The sequence below is a fragment of the Lepus europaeus genome, chromosome 9 (assembly GCF_033115175.1).
Source record: "Lepus europaeus isolate LE1 chromosome 9, mLepTim1.pri, whole genome shotgun sequence".
In the NCBI taxonomy this organism is placed as follows: Eukaryota; Metazoa; Chordata; class Mammalia; order Lagomorpha; family Leporidae; genus Lepus; species Lepus europaeus.
Genome location: NC_084835.1, coordinates 73,232,842 through 73,253,993, shown reverse-complemented (window position 1 = coordinate 73,253,993; position 21,152 = coordinate 73,232,842). Strand labels below are relative to the sequence as shown.

The following is a 21,152-nucleotide window of genomic DNA, read 5'->3' as shown; positions in this document are numbered from 1 at the left end:
GCTGTCGTTTAACGAAGGTTAGAGCTAGGAGGAACACCTCACAGCCCCGTGTAATGTCTCATTTAGTAAAACGTCGATTGGAAATACAGAGGCGCCAATTGTCTTCAACCCATCTCTGACTCACAGCTGGGATTTGCTGCCAGTCACCAATTCGTAAGAGGTGCCCATGGCCTGAGCGTGGTGGGAGGCCAAAGACGCACATGCAGGGTGCGTGGCAACAAAAGTCAGTCCTGCTCTGCACTGGAGTTCCGTGCCCAGGAACTGCAACCTGCAGATGGACCAGGGTCCTGAAAAATGTTTGCCTACTCTGTCCACCAACGCGGGCAGCCAGTGGCTCGGGCTGCCGTGCGCGGCCTTCTGCCCTCCCAAAATCTGAGAAGCAGAGCTGGTTGCTTCAAGACTCTACAAGCCTCAGTGCAGAATTTCACCCAAAAACAGCCGTGCTGGTTTGCTGGGCATACACCACAAGTTGAAGCGGAAGGAACAGAGCTGGTGCAACCCCTCTTAGCCCAGAGCCCACCCAGGCCCACAGAAATGGGTCGTTTGCTCCCTCCACGTCCTGCCCTGCGTGATCGCTTCCTGCTCATCGGCTGCCCCCACCGCTCCCACCTTCTGCTGGGAGCCCAGGGGGCAGTGGGACTCGCAGGAAGGTGTGTTTCCACGAAAGCTGAAGCCGTGCCTTGTGTGGTGGCTGACTCGAGATGAATTTGCAACGTGTTATATATAATAAGTGCCCTTAACATAGTCCGTTGTTAGTACTCCCTTTAAAAGATAAATCAAAGACAGTCCTGCAACGCCGGCGTACGAATTTAACAGATGCGATGCCATGGGGGACCTACTGTGTTATAAACTGCAGAAATGGCCTTTTTATGCCTCACACTCGGGCTAATTCCAAAGAGGCTTCAGAACCACCGCGGCGAGGTGAGAGGTCGCGCATGCAGACAGTGGCCCCCACGCGTAATGCAGCCTTGTGTGTAATTGGTGCACAGCCTCGCTCTGATGTCTGGGCGGTACCTGCGCCGTCACCTCGCGCTTCCTCCCAAGGAAAAGTAGGGCAGGAATGGCCGCGCGCGCACCGGCCAGGCTTTCTTGGGTGAAAGATCACTTTGAGATGACACAGCTGAGTAGTCAGCCTGAAATCCTGGTTGGTATTTTATTAATTTTGCACCAAGATAAATCCTGAAATTCTGACAAACTCCATGACAGGTGAAATTCCTTCTTGCAGAAGCTGCGCAGCAAGAGGCTGCTCATTTCGTTCTGTTCCGAGGCAGGCAACAGGAGGGCAGCTTTATAATCAGCCCTCAAAGGACCCCCAGCCGCCCCAGAGTCTCGGGCTGATTGAATAACTCCTGGGCCTCTTCCCCTAGGCCTCCATCAGCGGGGGTCCTGTGGAAAGCAATCTCCCGCAGACTGGCACTGAAGTGAGCTTTAAACCACCATTTTCTGCTCTCCAGAGGAGCCTGGAGTACTAAAAGATAGATGGACTGCAGATATTTTATGAGAAACTGTCAGAAGAAGAGCAGAGTAAATGTTTTTTTTTTCTTCTTCTTTGAGTCACACACTACATAACTGTTGAATTTCTCCTGGCGTCTTTTACATTTAAAGTAAGAAATTAATTGGTTGCTAACCTTTAATCCCCCCTCCCTCTGCTTTGTTGTCTTCCTCTCCACCCTCTCTTTTTTTTCTTACATATTCACACAGAGGCCCTTTGCTTAACCACAGTTGCAGAAAATCAGTACCATTTGCAATGAAATATTTATAATGACAGAATGAAAAATTGGATTCATTTTCTGGACCGTAGCCGAACAGTCTGCAAGTTTGTGCAGCATTGTTTAGCATCCCTCATTCCTCCCTTTCGTTGGACTCTTCGGCGAAAACATAGCACGGGGACGCTGACCTAGGTGTTGGAAGGCTGCCTACCAACGCGCAGCGCCCCGCCTCTGCACTTCAAAAGGAAAAGTAGCAGAGGAAAGAGTGAATTTGTCCTGGGGAGGCTGTCTAGGGGGCGGGCGGACCTGGCCCATAACAAGGCAGAGGGGATGCGGTCTCAGTCCAGAGGAAGAGAGCGCTGGGAGAAGTTGGTAAGGAATACGGGAGCGGGCCAGGCCTGCACTGGCATCAGCGCGCAGGCAGCATGCCCTGGCGTCCAGGGATAGGTTTCTGAGGGCAGTGGGAAGGCAGAGCTGAGATGTGGAGACATGTGGCGACTGTCATAGCTCACCTGCTCTCTCTCCCCACCTCCCCGTGGTGTTTGCTGCTGCACCAGCCGTCCTTTGCACGTGACCCTGCTAGTCGGAGCCGCTTTCTTGTTAACCAGGGTTGATTTCTGCATTTTTTAAGACAAAAGCATTTTGCTAAGATGGTGCAGCGTTGTGCTCCACACAAGCCCAAGCCCATCTCACAAGCGCAAAACTCACAGCAACACGGTTGTTCTGGCAGGGGGAGCAGGCTGCACGTGCAGCAGGATGCCTGGGCAGTAGATCTCCATCTACCGAATACCCTTCTCTCCCCACTCGCACTGCCACTCTGCAGCCAGGCCCAGGGAGCCTGCCTCCAACTGGGGATTCTGCCCCTACTAAGGGGGCTTCCCCAGACTGCTGCCATCCCAGGCCTTTCTGTTAACCTTGGGTTTGTCCCCCTTGTGGAACGCTGGGTTTAATTAGTGTCGTTGTATGTTGTAGTGTTGTTGTATGTTTGGTTTTTCCAAAGCAAAACAGTTCTAGTCAATTCAAGCATGACTAAAAGTGGTCTTAAATTCAGATCCTTAAAGTTTCATTCACTGAATTTGCATCGTGCAGCACCAGCTTCACAAGATCAATAATCCATATTTTATTATATAGTAAAGGCTGCCTGTAATTGAATTAGCTCATTCAGTCCATCTGATTAGCCCTGTGTTACTCATGGAGAGGACAAAGAGTGCAAACTTCACTTTCATCCGTTGATTGTGTTCTTTGGATGCAAAGGAGCCGCTACTATAAACCAATTGTGTGCGGATAATAGAGGACCCATTTCAGGATTTATTTATCTTAGGAACAACAGGAGATCCATCACACCGCATGTTTTTCAGTGAGAACTTTAATTCCCACATCTCTTGTGTCCGTCTGTCCTCAACCAGCCTGACTGGAGTTGCCTCCAACAGGCCTCTTTTCTGGGCAGCAGTGAGAATCCCACTGCAAAACACCCCAAAACCCAGTCTTTGTCATTTATAGCCCTTGGGGAGAGTCACCTGTTACTCGCCCTCAGGCCATTTCTTCTCATCCCTCCACAAATTGCCATGTTCAAGGTCTTTGACCACTCACTCTGTCCTCCTGGAAGCAAAGCTGCGCCCCAGTGTGTACTTGGGTGGTGAGAAACACAGAACAAGCATTCGCCGTCGGGCTCTCTCAAGTCCAACTTGTGTGTGACGCAGCCTTTCCCAGAGACTTGGTGTTTTTATCCAGGCTGCTAGATTCATCTTTTCACTGCAGTCCAGAAGAAATGACTTGGAGAAGTACACTGACAGTTCAGCTTGAAGTGATGTGTGTTTTGACACACTCCGCATTGTAGCTTAGGAAGCCGGCCTGAAGTCGTGTTACTGTAGCATGTCTGTGATTGAGAAGCCGCCTGCAAAGACTGTTTTGTAGACTGGGACCAAAACGGTTCTCCCGCTCGGGGCATGGACTCTGCAGACTGTTTGCACTCAGCCCTCCTTAGAGCTTGCTTTCCTGAGTGCCAAGGTTAAGAGGGGGAAAAAAATTGCCATTAGTTTTTCAACGACTTAGGTGAGTCTGATATATTATGCAAGTAAGTGGGCACTGCCCCAGCGGTGTTCAGAATCCATGTCCTTTGCAGACCAGCAGAGGAGCGCTGAATGGTGTGCATTTATCGCCTACCAGGTGGATATGCGCGTGCGACGTGCTTGCTGAGCGGCTCCGAGTGCTGCTCCGTGTGAGCGAGCAGGCTCGCAGGAGCAGCAGGCCCCAGGCTTTGGTGGCAGAGTTGTACGGCGAGCCACGTGCTCCAAAAGAGAAGCCCCACAATGCAGACTTGATTTCAGTATCGGAGCAAACAACTCCCTGGGAATATTCTTCTTCCTCTTGTCCAGCCCCTTCTGTGTTGTGGCTGGTTTGCGTTTGTGTTTGAAGTACCAGGCGGTTTAATGAAGTTATTCTTTTATAAATTTTGCAACACTGAAGCAAGCGTGAGGGCTTTAAATTAGAATAAGTGCCACTTCTGTGTGGCAGGTTCCTCCGAGGACTGATTAGAATGAGGCCCCCCGTCGCTGGGCCCTTTTATGCATGGCAGTGTGGCCGTGTGGACTTGTTTACAGTTCACCTTCGAATCCACATGCGTGTGCACCGTGCCTGCTGCCCGGCCCTCTGTTCGTGGGGACTGTCTTTCTTCCAAGATCATGGTAAATACTTCACTTTAAAGAGGAATTTTTAAAATTATATTGCTTTATCATAATGAATCAAAATTAACATGGAGTAGCAAATTATATAAGGATGTGAGGGTTATAGATTACTCTCACCATAGCTACCGCACATCTTTGTCTGGGGGAATTAAAGGGCTGGCTTCCCAGGAGTTCTGGGTACCATGAGGGGTGAGGAAATGGTCCCACCGAGACGAGGAAGCAAAGCCGGAAAAGATGCCCAGGAGGTGAGAGGCAGGGGGCTTCACGCAGGGGCTTCTGAAGCAAGTAGAAGCACTTCTTGGCAGAGCGGCGAGCGGGGCAGCCGTGCCATCTGTAGACCTGCAGCGTTCCAAGAGGAGATGGTGGACCAGAGACAGTGCTGCTCTGTCTTAGGCCAGGGTTCAGGAGAGAATGAGAACTACACTGAGCATTCTGATTCCTCCGGGTGCCTCTGGGAGCTTGCTGATAAACAAGGGTAATCTGGGGAGACAGGAGGCCTGAGGATTGTTACTGAAAATGGGCAGCTGAAACTTTGCACAGCACACAAAACCAGCCAGAGAAAGCGCACAGAAAAGTGGGCAAGCAAGAGAAAATAATGTATCATACTTGAGTGTAAAATTTGTCCTCTTTTCTGCAACCAGATAGAATCGGGCCTGTGAAACATTTACTTTTTTTTTTTTTTTAAGATTTATGTATTTATTTGAAAGGCGGAGTTGCAGAAAGGCAGAGGCAGAGAGAGAGAGAGAGAGAGAGAGAGAGAGAGAGAGAGAGAGTCTTCTATCTGTTAGTTCACTCCCCCAGATGACCGGAATTGCTGGAGCTGTGCCGAACTGAATCCAGGAGCTTCTTCTGGGTCTCCCATGCACGTGCAGGGGCCCAAGGATGTGGGCCATCTTCCACTGCTTTCCCAGGCCACAGAGGATAGCTGGATTGGAAGTGGAGCAGCCAGGACTCGAACTGGCATCCATATGGGGTGCTGGCCCTGCAGGCAGTGGCTTTACCCGCTACACCACAGTGCCAGCCCCAGTATTTACATTCTGAAAGGGCTTTCTTAAAATTTAAAACAAGAGCTACTTAGGGCTTCGTCAAATTGTGTTCCCCATGGAGGATTGTGTTCCCCGGGGACAGAAAGAACAAGGGTAAACACCGGGGTCTTGACCTGCTGGACACATGCATGTACACAACTCTGTTCTGCTCCATGCAACACACACTGTCTTGCTTAGGCATGAAATTCTCAGGATGTGGCTTGTACTTTATAGGGTTTAATTATGTAAATCCATATGTTGTCCTTCAACGGTTTCATTTTTAGGTATGTTTACTAAAACAAATGCCCTAGTACACAAGCATTTTGTTGCTTACGGTGGAGAAAGATGTTTTCTGTTATTCTTAATGATTTACAGCATGTTTGACTTACCCATAATGTGCATTTTTACCTCCTAGAGAGTGTGGTAGTGTTTTTAATAAAGGAAGTAATGCACTAGAAGGAAGTGGTGCTTCTTTTGCCCCTTGCCCATGTTCAACAAAATATTTTTCATAATTACTGGAATTTGGGCAAAGGGAATCCTTGTCCCGTCCAGTGGAGAAGCAGAGTCTTGGTTCCCTCCTTCTTTCCAGAAAGGTTACCCTTGGAATATAAATTACAGCGCCCTGTGCTTCTCCCATGCTAATCAGATGACCTTTTGAATCTAGTGGACCAGAGTTTAAATCCTAAGCCTGCCAGTCAGTTTTTAAATCAATGCCCCACTCCAAACTCTTTCAGTACATAACTAGATTTCAGTGGATTTCATACATGGAAGTGAAGTAAGTAATGCTGGTGGAAAAATTGGCAACCGTTGGCCAAGCATCCCACTCTCTCTGCAAGACCTTGGGCTAAGTGTTGGGACTATGGTTAATTTCACATGCTAAATCCTCTCAACAACCTTCCGGGATTCCAAATGCAAGAGAAAGGGGAGGAGCAGGAAATTTGTAATGTTTGGGAGAGGACATTTCTGAGTAATTATCAATGTAAGCTCCCATTATTTGCCGCTAATTACTACACAAGGCTGTTAAATAATTAGCAGAAGTTTGTTTAATTGCACTTGACTGGGAAAAGGATGCCCAAATATGGCTTCGGCATCAGGAGTCAGTGTGTGCACCCCAGAGCCTGGCAGACAGGAAATTTGTATTCGCCCAAGATGAACACATTACAGCGTCAGACAAGCTTTCTTTTTTTCCTCCCCCTTCCTTCCACCGATTTATTTACCTTTAAGGTATCTAAAATTAGAGCACGAAGAAGGGGCACTGTTAGTGGATGTAAAATTGGAAGGAGGTCATTCTTAACCTTGTTTACAGATGTTCGAGTTTAGAAAGCGCCAGTGTGATAAATTAAACATTACAGGGGAAAAATTAAAGCTTAGCAACAACTGGCGCACGGACACATCTGTCTGTGCAGCACTGACTTAATCCCTGAATATCTTATTAGACAGTGTTGCCTATCAAAGCCTTCTACGCCACAATACGCTGGGACCCTGCATCTCCTGAATCCAAGCAGAATCTTTATGTCCTGGCTTCCCTGTCACTTTTGCTGCCTCTGTATCATTTCATTTAAATTTTCTTTGGGCTCTTTGCATGTAAACAGGGAGCTCAATGCTTTGTTTTCTTTTAAGAAAAATAAGCTTTATGTCATTCTGCTTTTTTAAGCTTCTTCATCCAATGCAGCGCTATTTTCTTCCCCTCACAAGGTAGTAGATAGTATAAGCTATTGTCAGGCCAAAGAGGATAATTTTCAAGCCTGTCAGGTATGCAAAACAGATGGGGTCAGCTCACAACTGAAATTTCGCCGCTGTTTTCAAGTTCTTCATGGGAAATAGAATTGTTGTGTGGGTAATAGTTCCCGTATATAACCCCGTCGTAGAATTTGTCTCTGTGAAGTAGATGGAACAAGAGACTTGTTTAATTTTTCCATAATGTTTGTCAAAATACTAGTTCTACATTAGCAACCTGGACATTGCATTATTTAAACAATTAGTTTTTGCTCAGACTTCTGAAGACTCACATTAGATGAAGGCTTGGCTAGTTAGTTTAATATTCTGGCCACCGTGGGCCTTTCCAGATCAGTTTGCTGTTGTAAACAACAACAACAACAAAGCGGAACATGGAGAAAATGGCTCTTTCTGAACGGGCTGCCCACCTTTCTGCACAGCTCGGATGGATCTTCAGCCCCACCAGAGGCTTCAGCTCCTAGGCAGTCTCTGAGACCCTCAGCTTTGCTGATTCTCTTCTCCCTGTTCACTTCCATTCTGCCTCTGCATTGCTCTAGCTCAGCTAGAGCTGACTTCTCTGAGAATTCAGCCCACAGGTGAAGGGCCCTTGTTCCGTGTCCCGCAAAAGCACACCCTGTTCTCTCGGTGGATGGTGCCAGCTGTGGCGGTGAGCATCCTTCCACTCTGCAGCCAGCCCACTGTCCCACCTTTGTCATGCTGGAGGTCTGCTTAGCTGAGCTAGACATAAGACCTTGAAAGTTGGCTTAAACTTTCTAGGGCTTAGTTTCCTCATCAATGCAATGAGATATTGGATGAGGTGCTGCTAGGGCACCCCTGGTCCTGAAGCCAAGTCTTGGTTTCCCTGCTGCATTACTTGGGGGTGGAGTTGCACCTGCCCTTGAATCTAGACCAGCAAATCGAGTAGGGTGGCTACATCTTTCTTTCTTTCTTTCTTTCTTTCTTTCTTTCTTTCTTTCTTTCTTTCTTTCATTTTTTTTAAGAAGAGAGGGGCCCCAGGCACACCTTGTCCCAGGCTTTTTTATTTATTTATTTATTTATTTATTTATTTATTTATTGACAGGCAGAGTGGACAGTGAGAGACAGAGAGAAAGGTCTTCCTTTTCCATTGGTTCACCCCTCAATGACTGTTGCGGCCAGCGTGCTGTGGCCGGCGCACCACGCTGATCCGAAGCCAGGAGCCAGGTGCTTCTCCTGGTCTCCCATGCGGGTGCAGGGCCCAAGGACTTGGGCCATCCTCCACTGCACTCCCGGGCCACAGCAGAGAACTGGACTGGAAGAGGAGCAGCCGGGACAGAATCCGGCGCCCCGACCAGGACTGGAACCTGGTGTGCCGGCGCCACAGGTCAAGGATTAGCCTATTGAGCTGCGGCGCCGCCCACCATCATTCTTTCAAATGGCCGTTGTCCCATACCCGAAGTACTAATTTCCAGAGCTTAATATTTGGGTCCTTTCATACACTGTTAGATTATAAACATTCCTGATGCAGCAGTTATTGCCATGAAAATGCCCTGCTTTTGATCCCCTGTGGCACATGCAGGTCTTAGTGAGTCTAAAGGAGTGAACATTTCTCGACTCGGTGCTTCCCACGATGCCATTTATTCCATGGCTCAGAGAATCCTGCCATAATGTTTGGACAACTTTCCACTTTTACCCATTGACTACCTTTGAAAATGTCATGTAATACAATAGCATGTGGCATATGTGTGTCCTTTTGCCATGTGTTTGTTGGAGAAGATACCTCTTTGAATGAAGACTAAGTGGTAAACCCAAGCATGGCATGGCACCCTGAAAGTGTTTTCAGTGCAAAGTAAATTCAAAGCAACTACGTGTCAATTCTACCCCCACCTGTTCATGAACTTGATCTCTAATTATCTTGGTAAACCTATTAGTAATAAGACAGGTCAATAACAAGACCTCCTGGTTCACGCCCCTCAACACTGCATGGGCCAGCATCCCTGTTTCCCCTGTGGATCACTTCCTCCCTGCCCACAACTTCAGATCCTTTCAGTGCAGAACTCTCCTTGTCGCCAAGCTTTCATTTATTCAAACGTGGAAGGCGGTTGTCCTCAATGGAGAGTGATACGTAGCCATGTCTGGGAACACTTTTGGTCATCACAGCCGGGAGTGCCACTAGTGTGTGGTCCACAGAGGCCAGAGAGACAGCCCGACCTCCTACAGTGCCCAGAAGAGCCTCCCAGGACCAAGAACCAACCAGCCCCAAACGTCAGGAGTGCTGAGGCTGGGAAACTCTGCCATGAGGGAGACCCCAAGGCTCCCTGGCCTTCTAGGATTTATTTAGCTTTTTGCTTCTCCCTAGAACCCAGCAGGTGAATGACTTGTGTTTTGCATAATTACTGGGAGATCATTTCCTGGATTGTTTTGGATGTAGTTGGGATAAGAAAGAGCTTTATACTGTGGCCCCATGGCCCAGATTTCTGAACAGAATCTCACGGACATGCCAATGTCCACATGCTTCAGAGATGTCTTGGATCCCCCTTTGCTGGGTTATTTAGCATAAATGTCCAGGGAGCAAGAACAACAAAATGCCCTTCAGTGAGTTTGATTAGAATATGGACTTGTTTCCTAAGGTAGGAGTGATGGAAACGTCATTGCCAGAATCATTTAAAACTGGCCTGGAGTATAAACTTTATAAAACAGCTCTGTTCCTGCAGGGGGACAAACTAAATAACCTAATAGTCCTTTCCCGTCTTGAATATCTTGTATTTTCCTGATCACTTCTGATGACGCCGTTTCACCTTTCGCTTTAATATAGCTTAGTGTCACCCAGAAATGCTTTGAGATGTCAGCCCAAGCCCATGTGAACTGTTAAATGTCAAAAGAAAATGCATCAGTGTCTCTGTAAGTTGCTGGTGATGACATTACCATATGAAAAAATAAAAAGGGAAATTCTGACAGTGCAAACATGATCATGAATGCAACATCCCTGGCATTAAGGAGAGGGGCAAGAGCACATCATGACAGACGGTTTTGGAAATGCCGTTGCTGTGTCACAATAAAAGAGTAGAATCTCATTCTAGTAAATTCTACAACTGTAAAAATTGTGAGTCAACATCCCTGCTATGAAAAACCCACCATGCATAATCTTCTGTATTCTCACTCCATGTTGGGAAAATGTTACATACCCAATAAATATTCTTTTAAAAAATATTCACTTAGCTGTATCTCACAAAATGCATATGTCCATTTGTACTCCTGATGCTTTTCAGGTGAGGTACATGAAAACACAATTACCCCAAATTTCTCCAGCCACAAAGTGTAGCATCTGTGGGCAGTGGCAACCTTGGGGTGGCAAAGCAGGGTATAAATGGTATATTGGGTGACTTGGGTCTCCAGTGTAATCTTTAGAACCTCCCTAATCATACTTCCAGAGCTATAGCGATTCATTTTTAATTAATTTAAAATTATGAGGACTTTATAATTGTGTGGACTTTGAAAGTGTTAATTTATTAACATCCCCATCCTGGGAGCCTTATTGAGATGCTTGGCGTTCACCCTTTGCCATTGCGATGATTTTTTCCTCTGGCATACAGGAGAAGATAGCTCAGCATCCTGTCCTCATTAGCTGTATACACTTTTAAAACTATTGCACCAGCAGAGGAAGTTGGGACTGAAAGAGAGAGGGAGTAGAAATGTAAAAATCTTGATTAGAAAGTATAATTTAATAGAACATGTATTGAACCAAATGTATTGATTAATGTAGAAGATATAGTACGTATATTGATTCAAACCAGAGATTTAGTACTAAAAGCTCTAAGCCAAAAAGCTGTTGCAGATTGCTACAAAAGTCAGTTTAATGCTGTCCTTGAGAATGCCTTCACAAAGAAATTCTTCTAATGTTTGAGGACTAGGTAGAATGCGGTATATGTCAGTCTGATCCCGGAGGGTTTTATTTTGTACTCTAATAGCTGTTACGAGCCTACATTATATCCAAGGAGTAATTTTCCTTAGGGGTGCCCGGCTCGCTTTGTGTCAATATTCTAGCATTTTAAGTCACGTACAGTATATGCTTCTGGGAACAGGGAAGGAGCCAGCCAGACTCATAATGGTCTGCATTCATTAATAAAGGCAGAAGCTTCTGTCCCTGCATTGCCCACTACAGGGATGCCTCCTTGGCCTTCAGGGACCCACACAGACACATTGAAAGAAAGCTTTATTTTGAGTGGGCAGATGAAATGTAGGACTTGCAGGCATTTCCTAAGTCAGCTCTGTGCCCAAGCACAGGGGTGACCTTAACAGGTCAAAGAAGAATGCAGGTCAAAAGACTTATTATCCAGCCTGTTGGAAACCAATTGCTTTTGTTTAAAAAATAAATTAAAAAAAAATTAAAAAGCAGGAGTACCTAAAGGTGGACGGTAATGTCGAACGCTGTTTGCAGCACGTAGCCGCACGCCTGACTGTACATGAACTGGAACATGCTTCTGGAAAAATAAGAGCAGCCGTTCATCCTCAGTGTTTACAGATAAAGGTCCAACCCCGGTGATAAAAGGAAGGGTAATATAATTAGTTAATCAGTGATGATTGATTACCGATGTTTGTGTTCTTCAACTAAAGAAAAAACAACACACTGCCACAGCACTGTCACCATCTGTTGAAAGAAACCACCACGTTTAATCTTGATATCTCTTCGTTTCTTCCCGCTTTGCATTGTTTGGGAGGCACAATTGCCTGCTATTTCATCTGGTTGGAAAACATCTCATTTAAACTGAATACAACTGCAGTTGAAATTCAGGCTTCTAATGGCACAGTGAATTAGTGGAAAGCTTGGATTGCTTTTTTTTTTTTTTTTTTTTTTTCTGATCCCCTTTTAAAATAGCATGCTGGCTCTTTTGCTTGGTTTTCAAAGCTTGTCAGAATTTGTTTGAAACAAAAGGCTATAAATAGACCACGGTAAAAAAATGATGAACATCTTTGAATCAACAGATTTCACAAAACTTCCATTCAGATGCCGCTGGGTTATTTTTTTTATGACTGTTGCTACTTAACATTTTATGGGTGCCAACAGAGGTCTGCAAAGCACAGACGTGGCCCCTGCCAAAGAATTGGAAAAGTTGGGACAGTTTGTGGGCAACACTTCTGTGGGGTGGGAATTTAATTTTTTTTTCAGCCCTGGGAAGGTTGGTTCTCCCTGGCTTTCCGCCCGAGCTTCACTTCATCATTAGTATAAGTGCAAAAATTCAAATTCGCCTCAAGATTGCAGGAACGTGGGATCCCTGAGCCAACCGTTTCAGAGGATCATAGGTTTTTATTTTGATTTAAAAATATTTTTCTTGGATTGCATTTGAAACAGAATTAAACCGTTTGACCAGCAAATGCGGTCAGCTCGCAGAAAGGAGGAGGCTGAATTCATCGTTTGTTAGAGCGCCAAGCCCAGAATGAGGATTCCAGCCTTGTAAAATGAAAGGCATCTCATATTTAAAAAGAAATACATCGTGCTAGGAGGGAATTTGTAAGGCCCTCATCTGTTTTTCAGTTTTCTAAGTTCAATTTCAGATTTATAGAGGAAAAAATTATAAAGCGCACTCCTTCCAAATGGGGCCCTTTGCTGTGCAGGAGGTGGTTGTGAGATCTATTAAGGTGTCATACCTAGGTGGATCTTCCTGTAAGCTTCGAGGTGTGCTGTGGATTTGATTTTTTTTTTTTTAACACAAGCCCCCCTCGTGTAAAACAACTGTTCATAACTGGGATTAATGGTTTGCAATTTTCAGTTACTTAGACATGGGGTCTCCCGGAGATGGCTTTTTGCAGAGTAGAATATGGCTCTCTGTGGGATTACAGAAGTTTTCCTCTCTTCCTACTTCCTTTTCTGTCATCACCCCCCACCTCCACCGATGTCGCACTGATGTTCTCCTCGATTATGTAAAACACTTTCCCTTCATTGGAACAGATATTTTTTCTCATAACCTGTCATTGCATTACAGTACTTTGGGGACTGTGAATTGCTGTGTAAAATTGGTGAGATTACCCACCGCTTGGTTCTAGTGCACTGGTTTCCTCTGGACCCAGAGAGCTGGAAACTGGCGCCCGAGAAGGCTCCTTGCCGGAGGCCTGTGGTACTTCCCACTCTCTCCTCGGCATCTCGGGCTGGCTCTGTGGTGGGGCCGGTGGCCGGGGCAAGAGCTCCCGTACCCCAGAGCCTACCTGAGGCTCTGTTTTTAGTTTTTTTTTCTCTTCTGTTGTCTACATTTTATCTTTCCCAATGGCTTCTTCCTTTTGCAGAGACGTGATGTCTGTGGTTTTTACAACATTCTAAGGGTATCCATAAGTCAGGTCTGGAGGATGACCTCACACCGGTCCTTCCTGAACAGACTGTGTGCCTCAGACATTCCATCCCTTCCTGGAGGAACAAAAGTCGGGTCATCTGTAGCTTCCGTGGACTTGGAGCACGGTGGAGGGGAGTGAGCAGACACAACTTCAGGGATTGTCAGAGTCCGTGGGGACAAGCCCTTGGGGAGGGATCAGAATCCACTGATGCCCACCCCCCAACACCAATATGCCCATTTCCCAAGAACCTCTGGGAAGATGCACCCTTCCCACTAAGAGAGCCACAGTCAGTGGTCAGGGCTGGAGAGACCCTGTCTTGACCCTCAGTTGAACTGAAGTAGAGAAAGAAAGGAAAAATAAACCAGGACTAAGAGAACTCCGTATGCAGGCATCACCACACCAGAGGGCTTAGCTTTCATTTTTCACACCAGCTTTTCCACTCTGGTGGTACTTATATCGGGACTCTGTTTTTGTAGAAGCTTGTGTTGCACAAGCCACACTCTACCTTCTCACAGACGATTTCTGTCCTCTTGTCTGTACAAAGCACCCACCCTTGTAGAAGCTGCAGTAAGTGGTGTGTGTGTTTTTCTTCATTCCCTGACTCCTCTGAAAACATTTGTATGGCTTTGGTTTTGGATGAAAGCATCCAAGTCACAGCTGCCAATCATTGTAGACAGTTTGATTTAGGTGCTTGTTGTGCAGTATCCCAGTGCAAGTACACATGAAAACACAGGTGCAGCGGTGGTAGCTCCCACAGTCCTATCCATTAGGGAATGTCCATCACAGCACTTAAGCCTTTAAAAATGATCACTCCCCTTCCCATCAGTATCTTGTCATTTGGGTAAATACTGCCATAGCTTCTTGTAATTTTTTAAAATAATTAAGTTTTAAAAAAACTTTTTAAAAGGCCAGATTTTAACTCTGAGCTGGCAAGAGGTAGGAAAAAAAGTGGACAGTGTATTTTGAGCAATTGAACTTTTTATTGTCTGTATCCTCTCTAATCATAATTGTATTGATTTTCTAATATTATTTTATTTGAAAGAGAGCAAAACAGAGATCTGTCTTCCATCTACTGGTGCATTCCCCATATGCTCCCAACAACTAAAGCTGGGCCAGGCCAAAGCCAAGAGGCCAGAACTCCATGCATTTCTCCCACATGGATGATAGGAGCCCAAGTACTTGGACAATCATCTGGTGTCTCCCAGGGACAGTAGGAGGAGGCTAGATCGGAAGCAGTGAGTAGCCAGGTCTCAAACCAGGAACTCCAGTATGGGGTACAGGCATCCTGAGCAGAGATTTAACCCACTGCACCATAATGTCTGGCCCAATTGTGTTGATTTTTTAACAAAATAGAGAATTTTGGGGTTTCATCAGTATTTTGATTACCCTGTCTACATACTAGTGAAAAATATTTTTCAAAGGCCGGCGCCGTGGCTCAATAGGCTAATCCTCCGCCTTGCGGCGCCGGCACACCGGGTTCTAGTCCCGGTCGGGGCACTGGATTCTGTCCCGGTTGCCCCTCTTCCAGGCCAGCTCTCTGCTGTGGCCAGGGAGTGCAGTGGAGGATGGCCCGAGTGCTTGGGCCCTTCACCCACATGGGAGACCAGGAGGAAGCACCTGGCTCCTGCCATCGGATCAGCGCGGTGCGCCGGCCGCAGCGCACCAGCCGTGGCGGCCATTGGAGGGTGAACCAACGGCAAAAAGGAAGACCTTTCTCTCTGTCTCTCTCTCTCACTGTCCACTCTGCCTGTCAAAAACTAAAAATATATATATATATATTTTTCAAAAATATTTAAAATCAATACCCATGCAAGATTGCTACCAGATGTGCCTTGAGGCTAATACTACTAAGGAGAAAAGCTTGTTTTCCACTGAATTAATAAAATCAGATATGTTTTAAATAAGGGGAGTGACATTATGCTTCTCATCCTTCTTGAAACGTGAGCTAAGTTGATAAAGGGGGAGGAGGAAGCGCCGGTCCTCCATGTGGGTCTATCTGCTGTCTCACTAGTACCCTCAGCCCTGCTGGGCAGACATCAGCCTCTGTGCCGCTGGAAGACTGCTAGTTATTGTGGGGCGTGAAAATATTACAGAGAGTTTTAAGACAAAGCCCTCTGCTTAAAACTGCCCAATGGGCCAGTGTTGTGGCTCAGCCAGTAAGACCTCCTATGATGCTGGCATCCCATACGGGCACTGGTTCAAGTCCCAGCTGGTCCACTTCCCAGTCAGCTGCCTGCTAATGCACCGGGGAAAGCAGCAGAAAATGACTTAAGTGTTTGGGCCCCTGCTCCCACGTGGGAGACCCAGATGAAGCTCCAGGCTTTGGCCTGACTCAGCCCCAGCCGTTTCAGCAGTGTGGAGAGTGAACTAGCAGATGGAAGATAGCTCTCTCTCTGTCTTCCCTCTCTCTCTGTAACTCTGACTTTCAGGTGAATAAATAAATCTTGAAAGAAGGGAGAGAAGAAGGGAGGAGGGAGAGAGGGAAGGAAATAAACTGGTAGCTTCTCTTCATTGATGAGACCAAGTTTCTGTTCCTCAGCCAGGTACACAAGGCTCCTGGTCATCTTGCCTCAGACCAGCTGCCCTCTTCATTGTTCTCCAGTGCTCCTGACTGTGAACACCCTAAAAAAGACTTACCCAATCTGAATGAGTTTCAGGTCCATGCACATCCCTCGCATGTTCTTTCTTTGCGGTCTCTGCCCATGAGTGTCTCCTGGCCATGTGACTTTCTTAGACTGTGAGTGCTTTGTAGGGGTGAAGGCAGGGGCCATGTTTTTCTCTTCTTTAACCTTCACTTGCTTGGTCAGTCAGTCATAGAGTTGGGCAGATCCTCTCTCCTGAGCATGTGAGGGTACAAGTTGTGCCAAGTGGTGACACAAGTATTCTATAGGTACTTCTGAAGCACTGAATGAATGAACATCGAGTAGGGGCTGGTGTTGTGGCATAGTGGGTAAGGCTGCCACCTGTGATGCCCGCATCCTATATGAGCGCTGGTTCAAGACTCCACTGCTCCACTTCTGATCCAGCTCCCTGCTAATACACCTGGGAAAGCAGCAGAAGGTGGCCCAGGTGCTTGGGCCCCTGCACCCATGTAGGAGACCTGGAAAAAGCTCCTGACGCCTAGCCAGCTCTAGCTGTTGTGGGCATTTGGAATGGAAGACCTCTGTCTCTGCCTCTCCCTCTCTGTCTCTGTAACTCTGCCTTTCAAATAAAGAAAATACATCTTTAAAAAATAATTGAGTAAGCGTTTGGTCTAATGGTAAGATGCCATGTGAGATGTCTATGTCAGAGTGCATTGGTTCAAGTCTTTGCTCTGCTAATGTGTACCCCGGGATATAGCAGGTGATAGCTCAAGTAGTTGGGTCCCTGCCCACATGGAAGACCTGCATTGAATTATTGGCTTCCAGCTTTGGCTTAGCCTGGCTCTGACTGTTGTAAACACTTGACGAGTGGACTAGTAGATGTGAGATTCTCTCTCTCTTTCTCTGTCTCTCTGTCTCCCTCCCTCCCTCCCCGTGTGTGTCTGTGTGTGTGTGTGTCTTTCTTTGCCTCTCAGATAAATTACATATTCTGTTTAAAAAGGATGAACATCTGAATTTCCGACACAAGGCAAGAGCCAGGCCCACAAAAAACTGAGAGACAAGACCTAAGATCATTCAATAGAAGCAGCATACAGAGCAGTAGGAAGTCACAAAGCAGGGAGAGCAGGTTAGATGGGATGAGCCCAGAAGCCCTTGGTGTTTTGAGCCCCCAGGTTTTGCTCAGAAGGGAATTGGGGAGTGGGGCTTGTGCAAGGTGAGTGATAAAAAGTGCTGGGGTGGGGAGGGAAGGGTGTGGAAAGAGGTCGTCTTCAGGCTTATTCTCTAAATGAATGTCCCTCATGTCTGTGGCCATCCTCCATGGGAGATGGAACCATCCCACAGGCCTCCTGGGGTCTGGAACCTGCCCACCAAGTTTTCACCCTCAGAGCCTGCCTGGGTATCCCAATTGCCCTGTCACGATTTACAAAGAATTTGCTCACCCAGAAATGGAACTTGCTAGTGTGGGTCAGGAAGAGAGGAGAGAACCAAAACTACAGCATAGGCCACGCCCACAGAGGAAAAAAGAGTATCCTGGGCCATGGTGTGCCGCAGCCCCCTGCCCTCCATGGGGGCAGGGCCTGGGTTCACCTCTTGCCTCCTGTCCATCATCAGCGGGTAGCTCATGCCATTAATACCTGTATTGAAGGACAGCTAGAGCTGTAACTGTCAGGGTGTTCAGTATCTAAGAAAGAGTAGAACAAAAGCAATGCAATCAATAGAAGTAATGCAAAGGTACAGAAAACTTTTCAAATAGGGCTAACCTTGTCCTTGAAAATCGGTTGTATTGGCCGGCGCTGTGGCTCACTAGGCTAATCCTCCACCCGCGGCGCCGGCACCCCGGGTTCTAGTCCCGGTTGGGGCGCCGGATTCTGTCCCTGTTGCTCCTCTTCCAGTTCAGCTCTCTGCTGTGGCCCAGGAGTGCAGTGGAGGATGGCCCAGGTCCTTGGACCCTGCACCCACATGGGAGGCCAGGAGGAAGCAGCTGGCTCCTGACTTTGGATCAGCGCAGCGTGCTGGCTGCAACACGCTGGCTGTAGCGGCCACTTGAGGGGTGAACCAACGGAAAAAAAGGAAGATCTTTCTCTCTGTCTCTCTCTTTCACTGTCTAACTCTGCCTGTAAAGAAGAAAAAGAAAATGGGTTGTATTTTGACGGCAGAGGCTGGGAGGTACTGTGGAAGGCATGACACAGGCAGAGAGGAGGAAAAGGGCTGCCAGCATCTCGTGTCCTAGAGGTTCCCAGCCCTGCCTCCTCCCAGACTCAGAGACAGCAACATTGCCCTATCCTCCTGCCGCCCCTATTGCGTTTTGTGCCTCCATGGGGGCACTGAGCACCTGCTCACGGGTGTGCAGGAAAACACCCTTCACGTTGTTACAAAGCCATCAGCGTTAACGGATGCTGCGTCTGATGAAGGTACAATCACTTATGTTTCCTCCCTCTCTTTTCATTTTTTTCAGAACCACACGATGACCCAACACAGCAGTTAGTGCAAGTACCGTCTCTCAAGGAGAATTTGGTGGCACAAAAAGGGAACATGTTTTACTCTTTGCACGAAACTTTCATTGTTAATGTATATTCTTCAGAAGCATTGTATTGTACCATAAAACTTGTATTATCAAAACTGTTGGATGTTCATGTGTTTGAACTTCTGAGCACCAGATTGACTCCTTGTATATAAAGTGTTGCACATGTATTATGTCGTCTGATACTAAAACGGTCTTATGAAGACAAGTGGACTTGGGCCCTATTCAGGCAAGATTTTTAAACAGAGTGTGAGCAGAATGGCTTAAGAGAAAGTATTCTCAAGGAAGACAGATTAAAAACAACTGCTACCCATGAGACTGTGGTTGGACTTCCTTTTATTTATACTTAAGCCTAGCAGTTCTCTTTTGGTATATCAACGGTTAAATCCAAGACTATTTTTTATTGCTGAAGATTCTTGCAAACCAAGAAGAGATGTCCTCACAGAACAGAAGCCCAGCGCTGGATAAGGCCCGTATATATATTTGTAAGCCTTGCAATGTGACAGGTAGCATCACTATATATGCAATAGTTGTTATGTAGACTGTCAAAGAATTTTTTTTTCCTGGATCCATTTGAAGCTTTGAGTGTTCAAGGTTTTCCTTAATGATTTCACACAGCCAAAATTCTTGAATCAGTTGAACTAACCTGTATGTTATTGTTATTAATGTTTACTCTGCGGTCTGAACCTGGAGATTACTGGAATTGTTTTCCAAGAGGAAATAAATTCAGTTTACCATTAGGTATTGAGTGTGTTTGAGTGTTTTCTTTCGGTAGTTGCTCTACCATTTAGGAAAGTCTAATTGCCTACACCCTTGGATGTAAGATCTGCCTATGAGCATATCACAGGCATCCCCTCCATCATATTTAACCTTTTCACACTGGGCCAAATGCAGCGGGGAGGATATTCATCATAGTGCACAGAGAGGGAGTCAGACCTCACATACTTCTGTGCTCTCAGAGTCTAACAGGTCACATTGTACTTGAGGATTCTGACATCACAGATGGATGTGATAGCTGTTTTCTGCATAATTTGCAGCCCAATTCATGTCATGCTGTGCAAATCTGAACTCCAAGTAGATGGCAGCAATTTGAGAGGCAGTTTGGCTTATGTGTACTTAAGAAGCAGCATTGTTCATTCAGAAGACAAAGCACAGAGTGGCAAGTCAGATGCTTGTTAGTTCTGGTGCTGCCACTGACTCCCAGGGGGTTCCTCGCCACATTGCCTGTCCAGGTTCGCCTGGCCGGGGAAGGTAACAGAAGTTGGTCATCAGCATGCCTATGGCGGGTGGTGAGGCGCTCCTCTGGAAGATTGCTGTCATCACTACCTGCCACAAAGTGGTGAATAAGTAGAACCTCTAATCTCAGAACTTTAAAAACAGAATCTTTTTAAAAAGAGAGAAGAGCGATGTGTACATTGAACCCTGATACACATGTTTACAATTATATTGGCAATGATACACCTAATAAACATGGGCACCTTTCATCCAAATCATACCTAAAATGCTTAGCCAACTGTGAGCACCTTGACCCCTTTAAATGCTGAAGAATGCAAGCAGATCTTTAAGCCTTAAACAAGCAAGAATTTGGGGCCGGCACTGTGGCATAGTGGGTTAAGCCTCCACCTGTAGCGCCAGCATCTCATATGGGTACCAGTTCGAGTCTTGGCTGCTCCACTTCCAATCTTGCTCCCTGCAAATGCACCTGGGAAAAGTAGTGGAGGATGGCCCCTGGCATCCACGTGGAGGAAACTTCTGTCTCCTGGCTTCAATCTGGCCCAGCCATGGCCGTTGCAACCATTGTGGGAGTGAACCAGGGGATGGAAGACCTCTCTATCTCCCTCCTCTCCCCCCTTCATAACTCTTCTTTTCAAATAAATAAATAAATCTTAAAAAAAAAGAATAGAATCCTTAGCACTCTTGTGGTGGAGCTAAAGTATGGACACCATACATTGTGACCATCTGTCCCCAGAAGATCCAACCAGGACACCTTGGTTACCAGCCCCACAAGGTGCAATCCCCACCCCAGGGATCCCCAACCTTAGCCTACTTCAGCATGGGGTGCCGGACCCAGCCTCCAGGAGTGCTGATCCTGTGCCTTTCTCAGCATTTCCCAGGTGATGCTGACACAGCTGGGGGTGTGGGGGAGGAGACACTTGGGAACTACTACTCTGCCTCATTTCCAAGTTAATTAAATGCATCCAGTGTACATAACTAAACATGCTGCTGGCACATTATATTACGAGGGGTTTCCAAAAATTCATGTTAAATGTGTGTTATGGAAACTCTGGATGGATTTAAATTTTTTTGCACCAAAATAAACTTATTTTTTAATTCCATTGTTGCTTAAACTCTTTGGAGTATGCTTGTATTTGTTTGTTACCAATGTAAACAAAGTTGATCAAATTTCCAAGTCACTCAAAAACAAGTACTTTATAGTGATTAAGGTATGCATACTTGCCAGAATGGTCTATTTGTGTGTATTTAACTTTTTAATGGTAGGCAAACCTACATCTATACATTTCACAATGGATTGCCAGCATGCTATTTAATTAAAAAGCTTTTTCACTAGCTACATAAATAATGAAGTATGCTGAGAATATGCAAGTACATCC

The 21,152-nt window shown here is 46.3% G+C and overlaps 1 protein-coding gene across 3 annotated transcripts in view; it reads left to right on the top strand.

The window, feature by feature from the left end:
* Window positions 1-19,276, top strand: part of ZNF521 (zinc finger protein 521) — a 301,223-nt gene extending 281,947 nt beyond the window's left edge. For all 3 annotated transcript variants that reach the window (XM_062201491.1, XM_062201490.1, XM_062201489.1), the window contains one exon: window positions 18,475-19,276. In XM_062201491.1, the coding sequence (XP_062057475.1) occupies window positions 18,475-18,504 (30 nt within the window). In that variant the 3' untranslated portion in view covers window positions 18,505-19,276. The remainder of the gene's footprint in view (window positions 1-18,474) is intronic.
* Window positions 19,277-21,152: the final 1,876 nt, after the last annotated feature.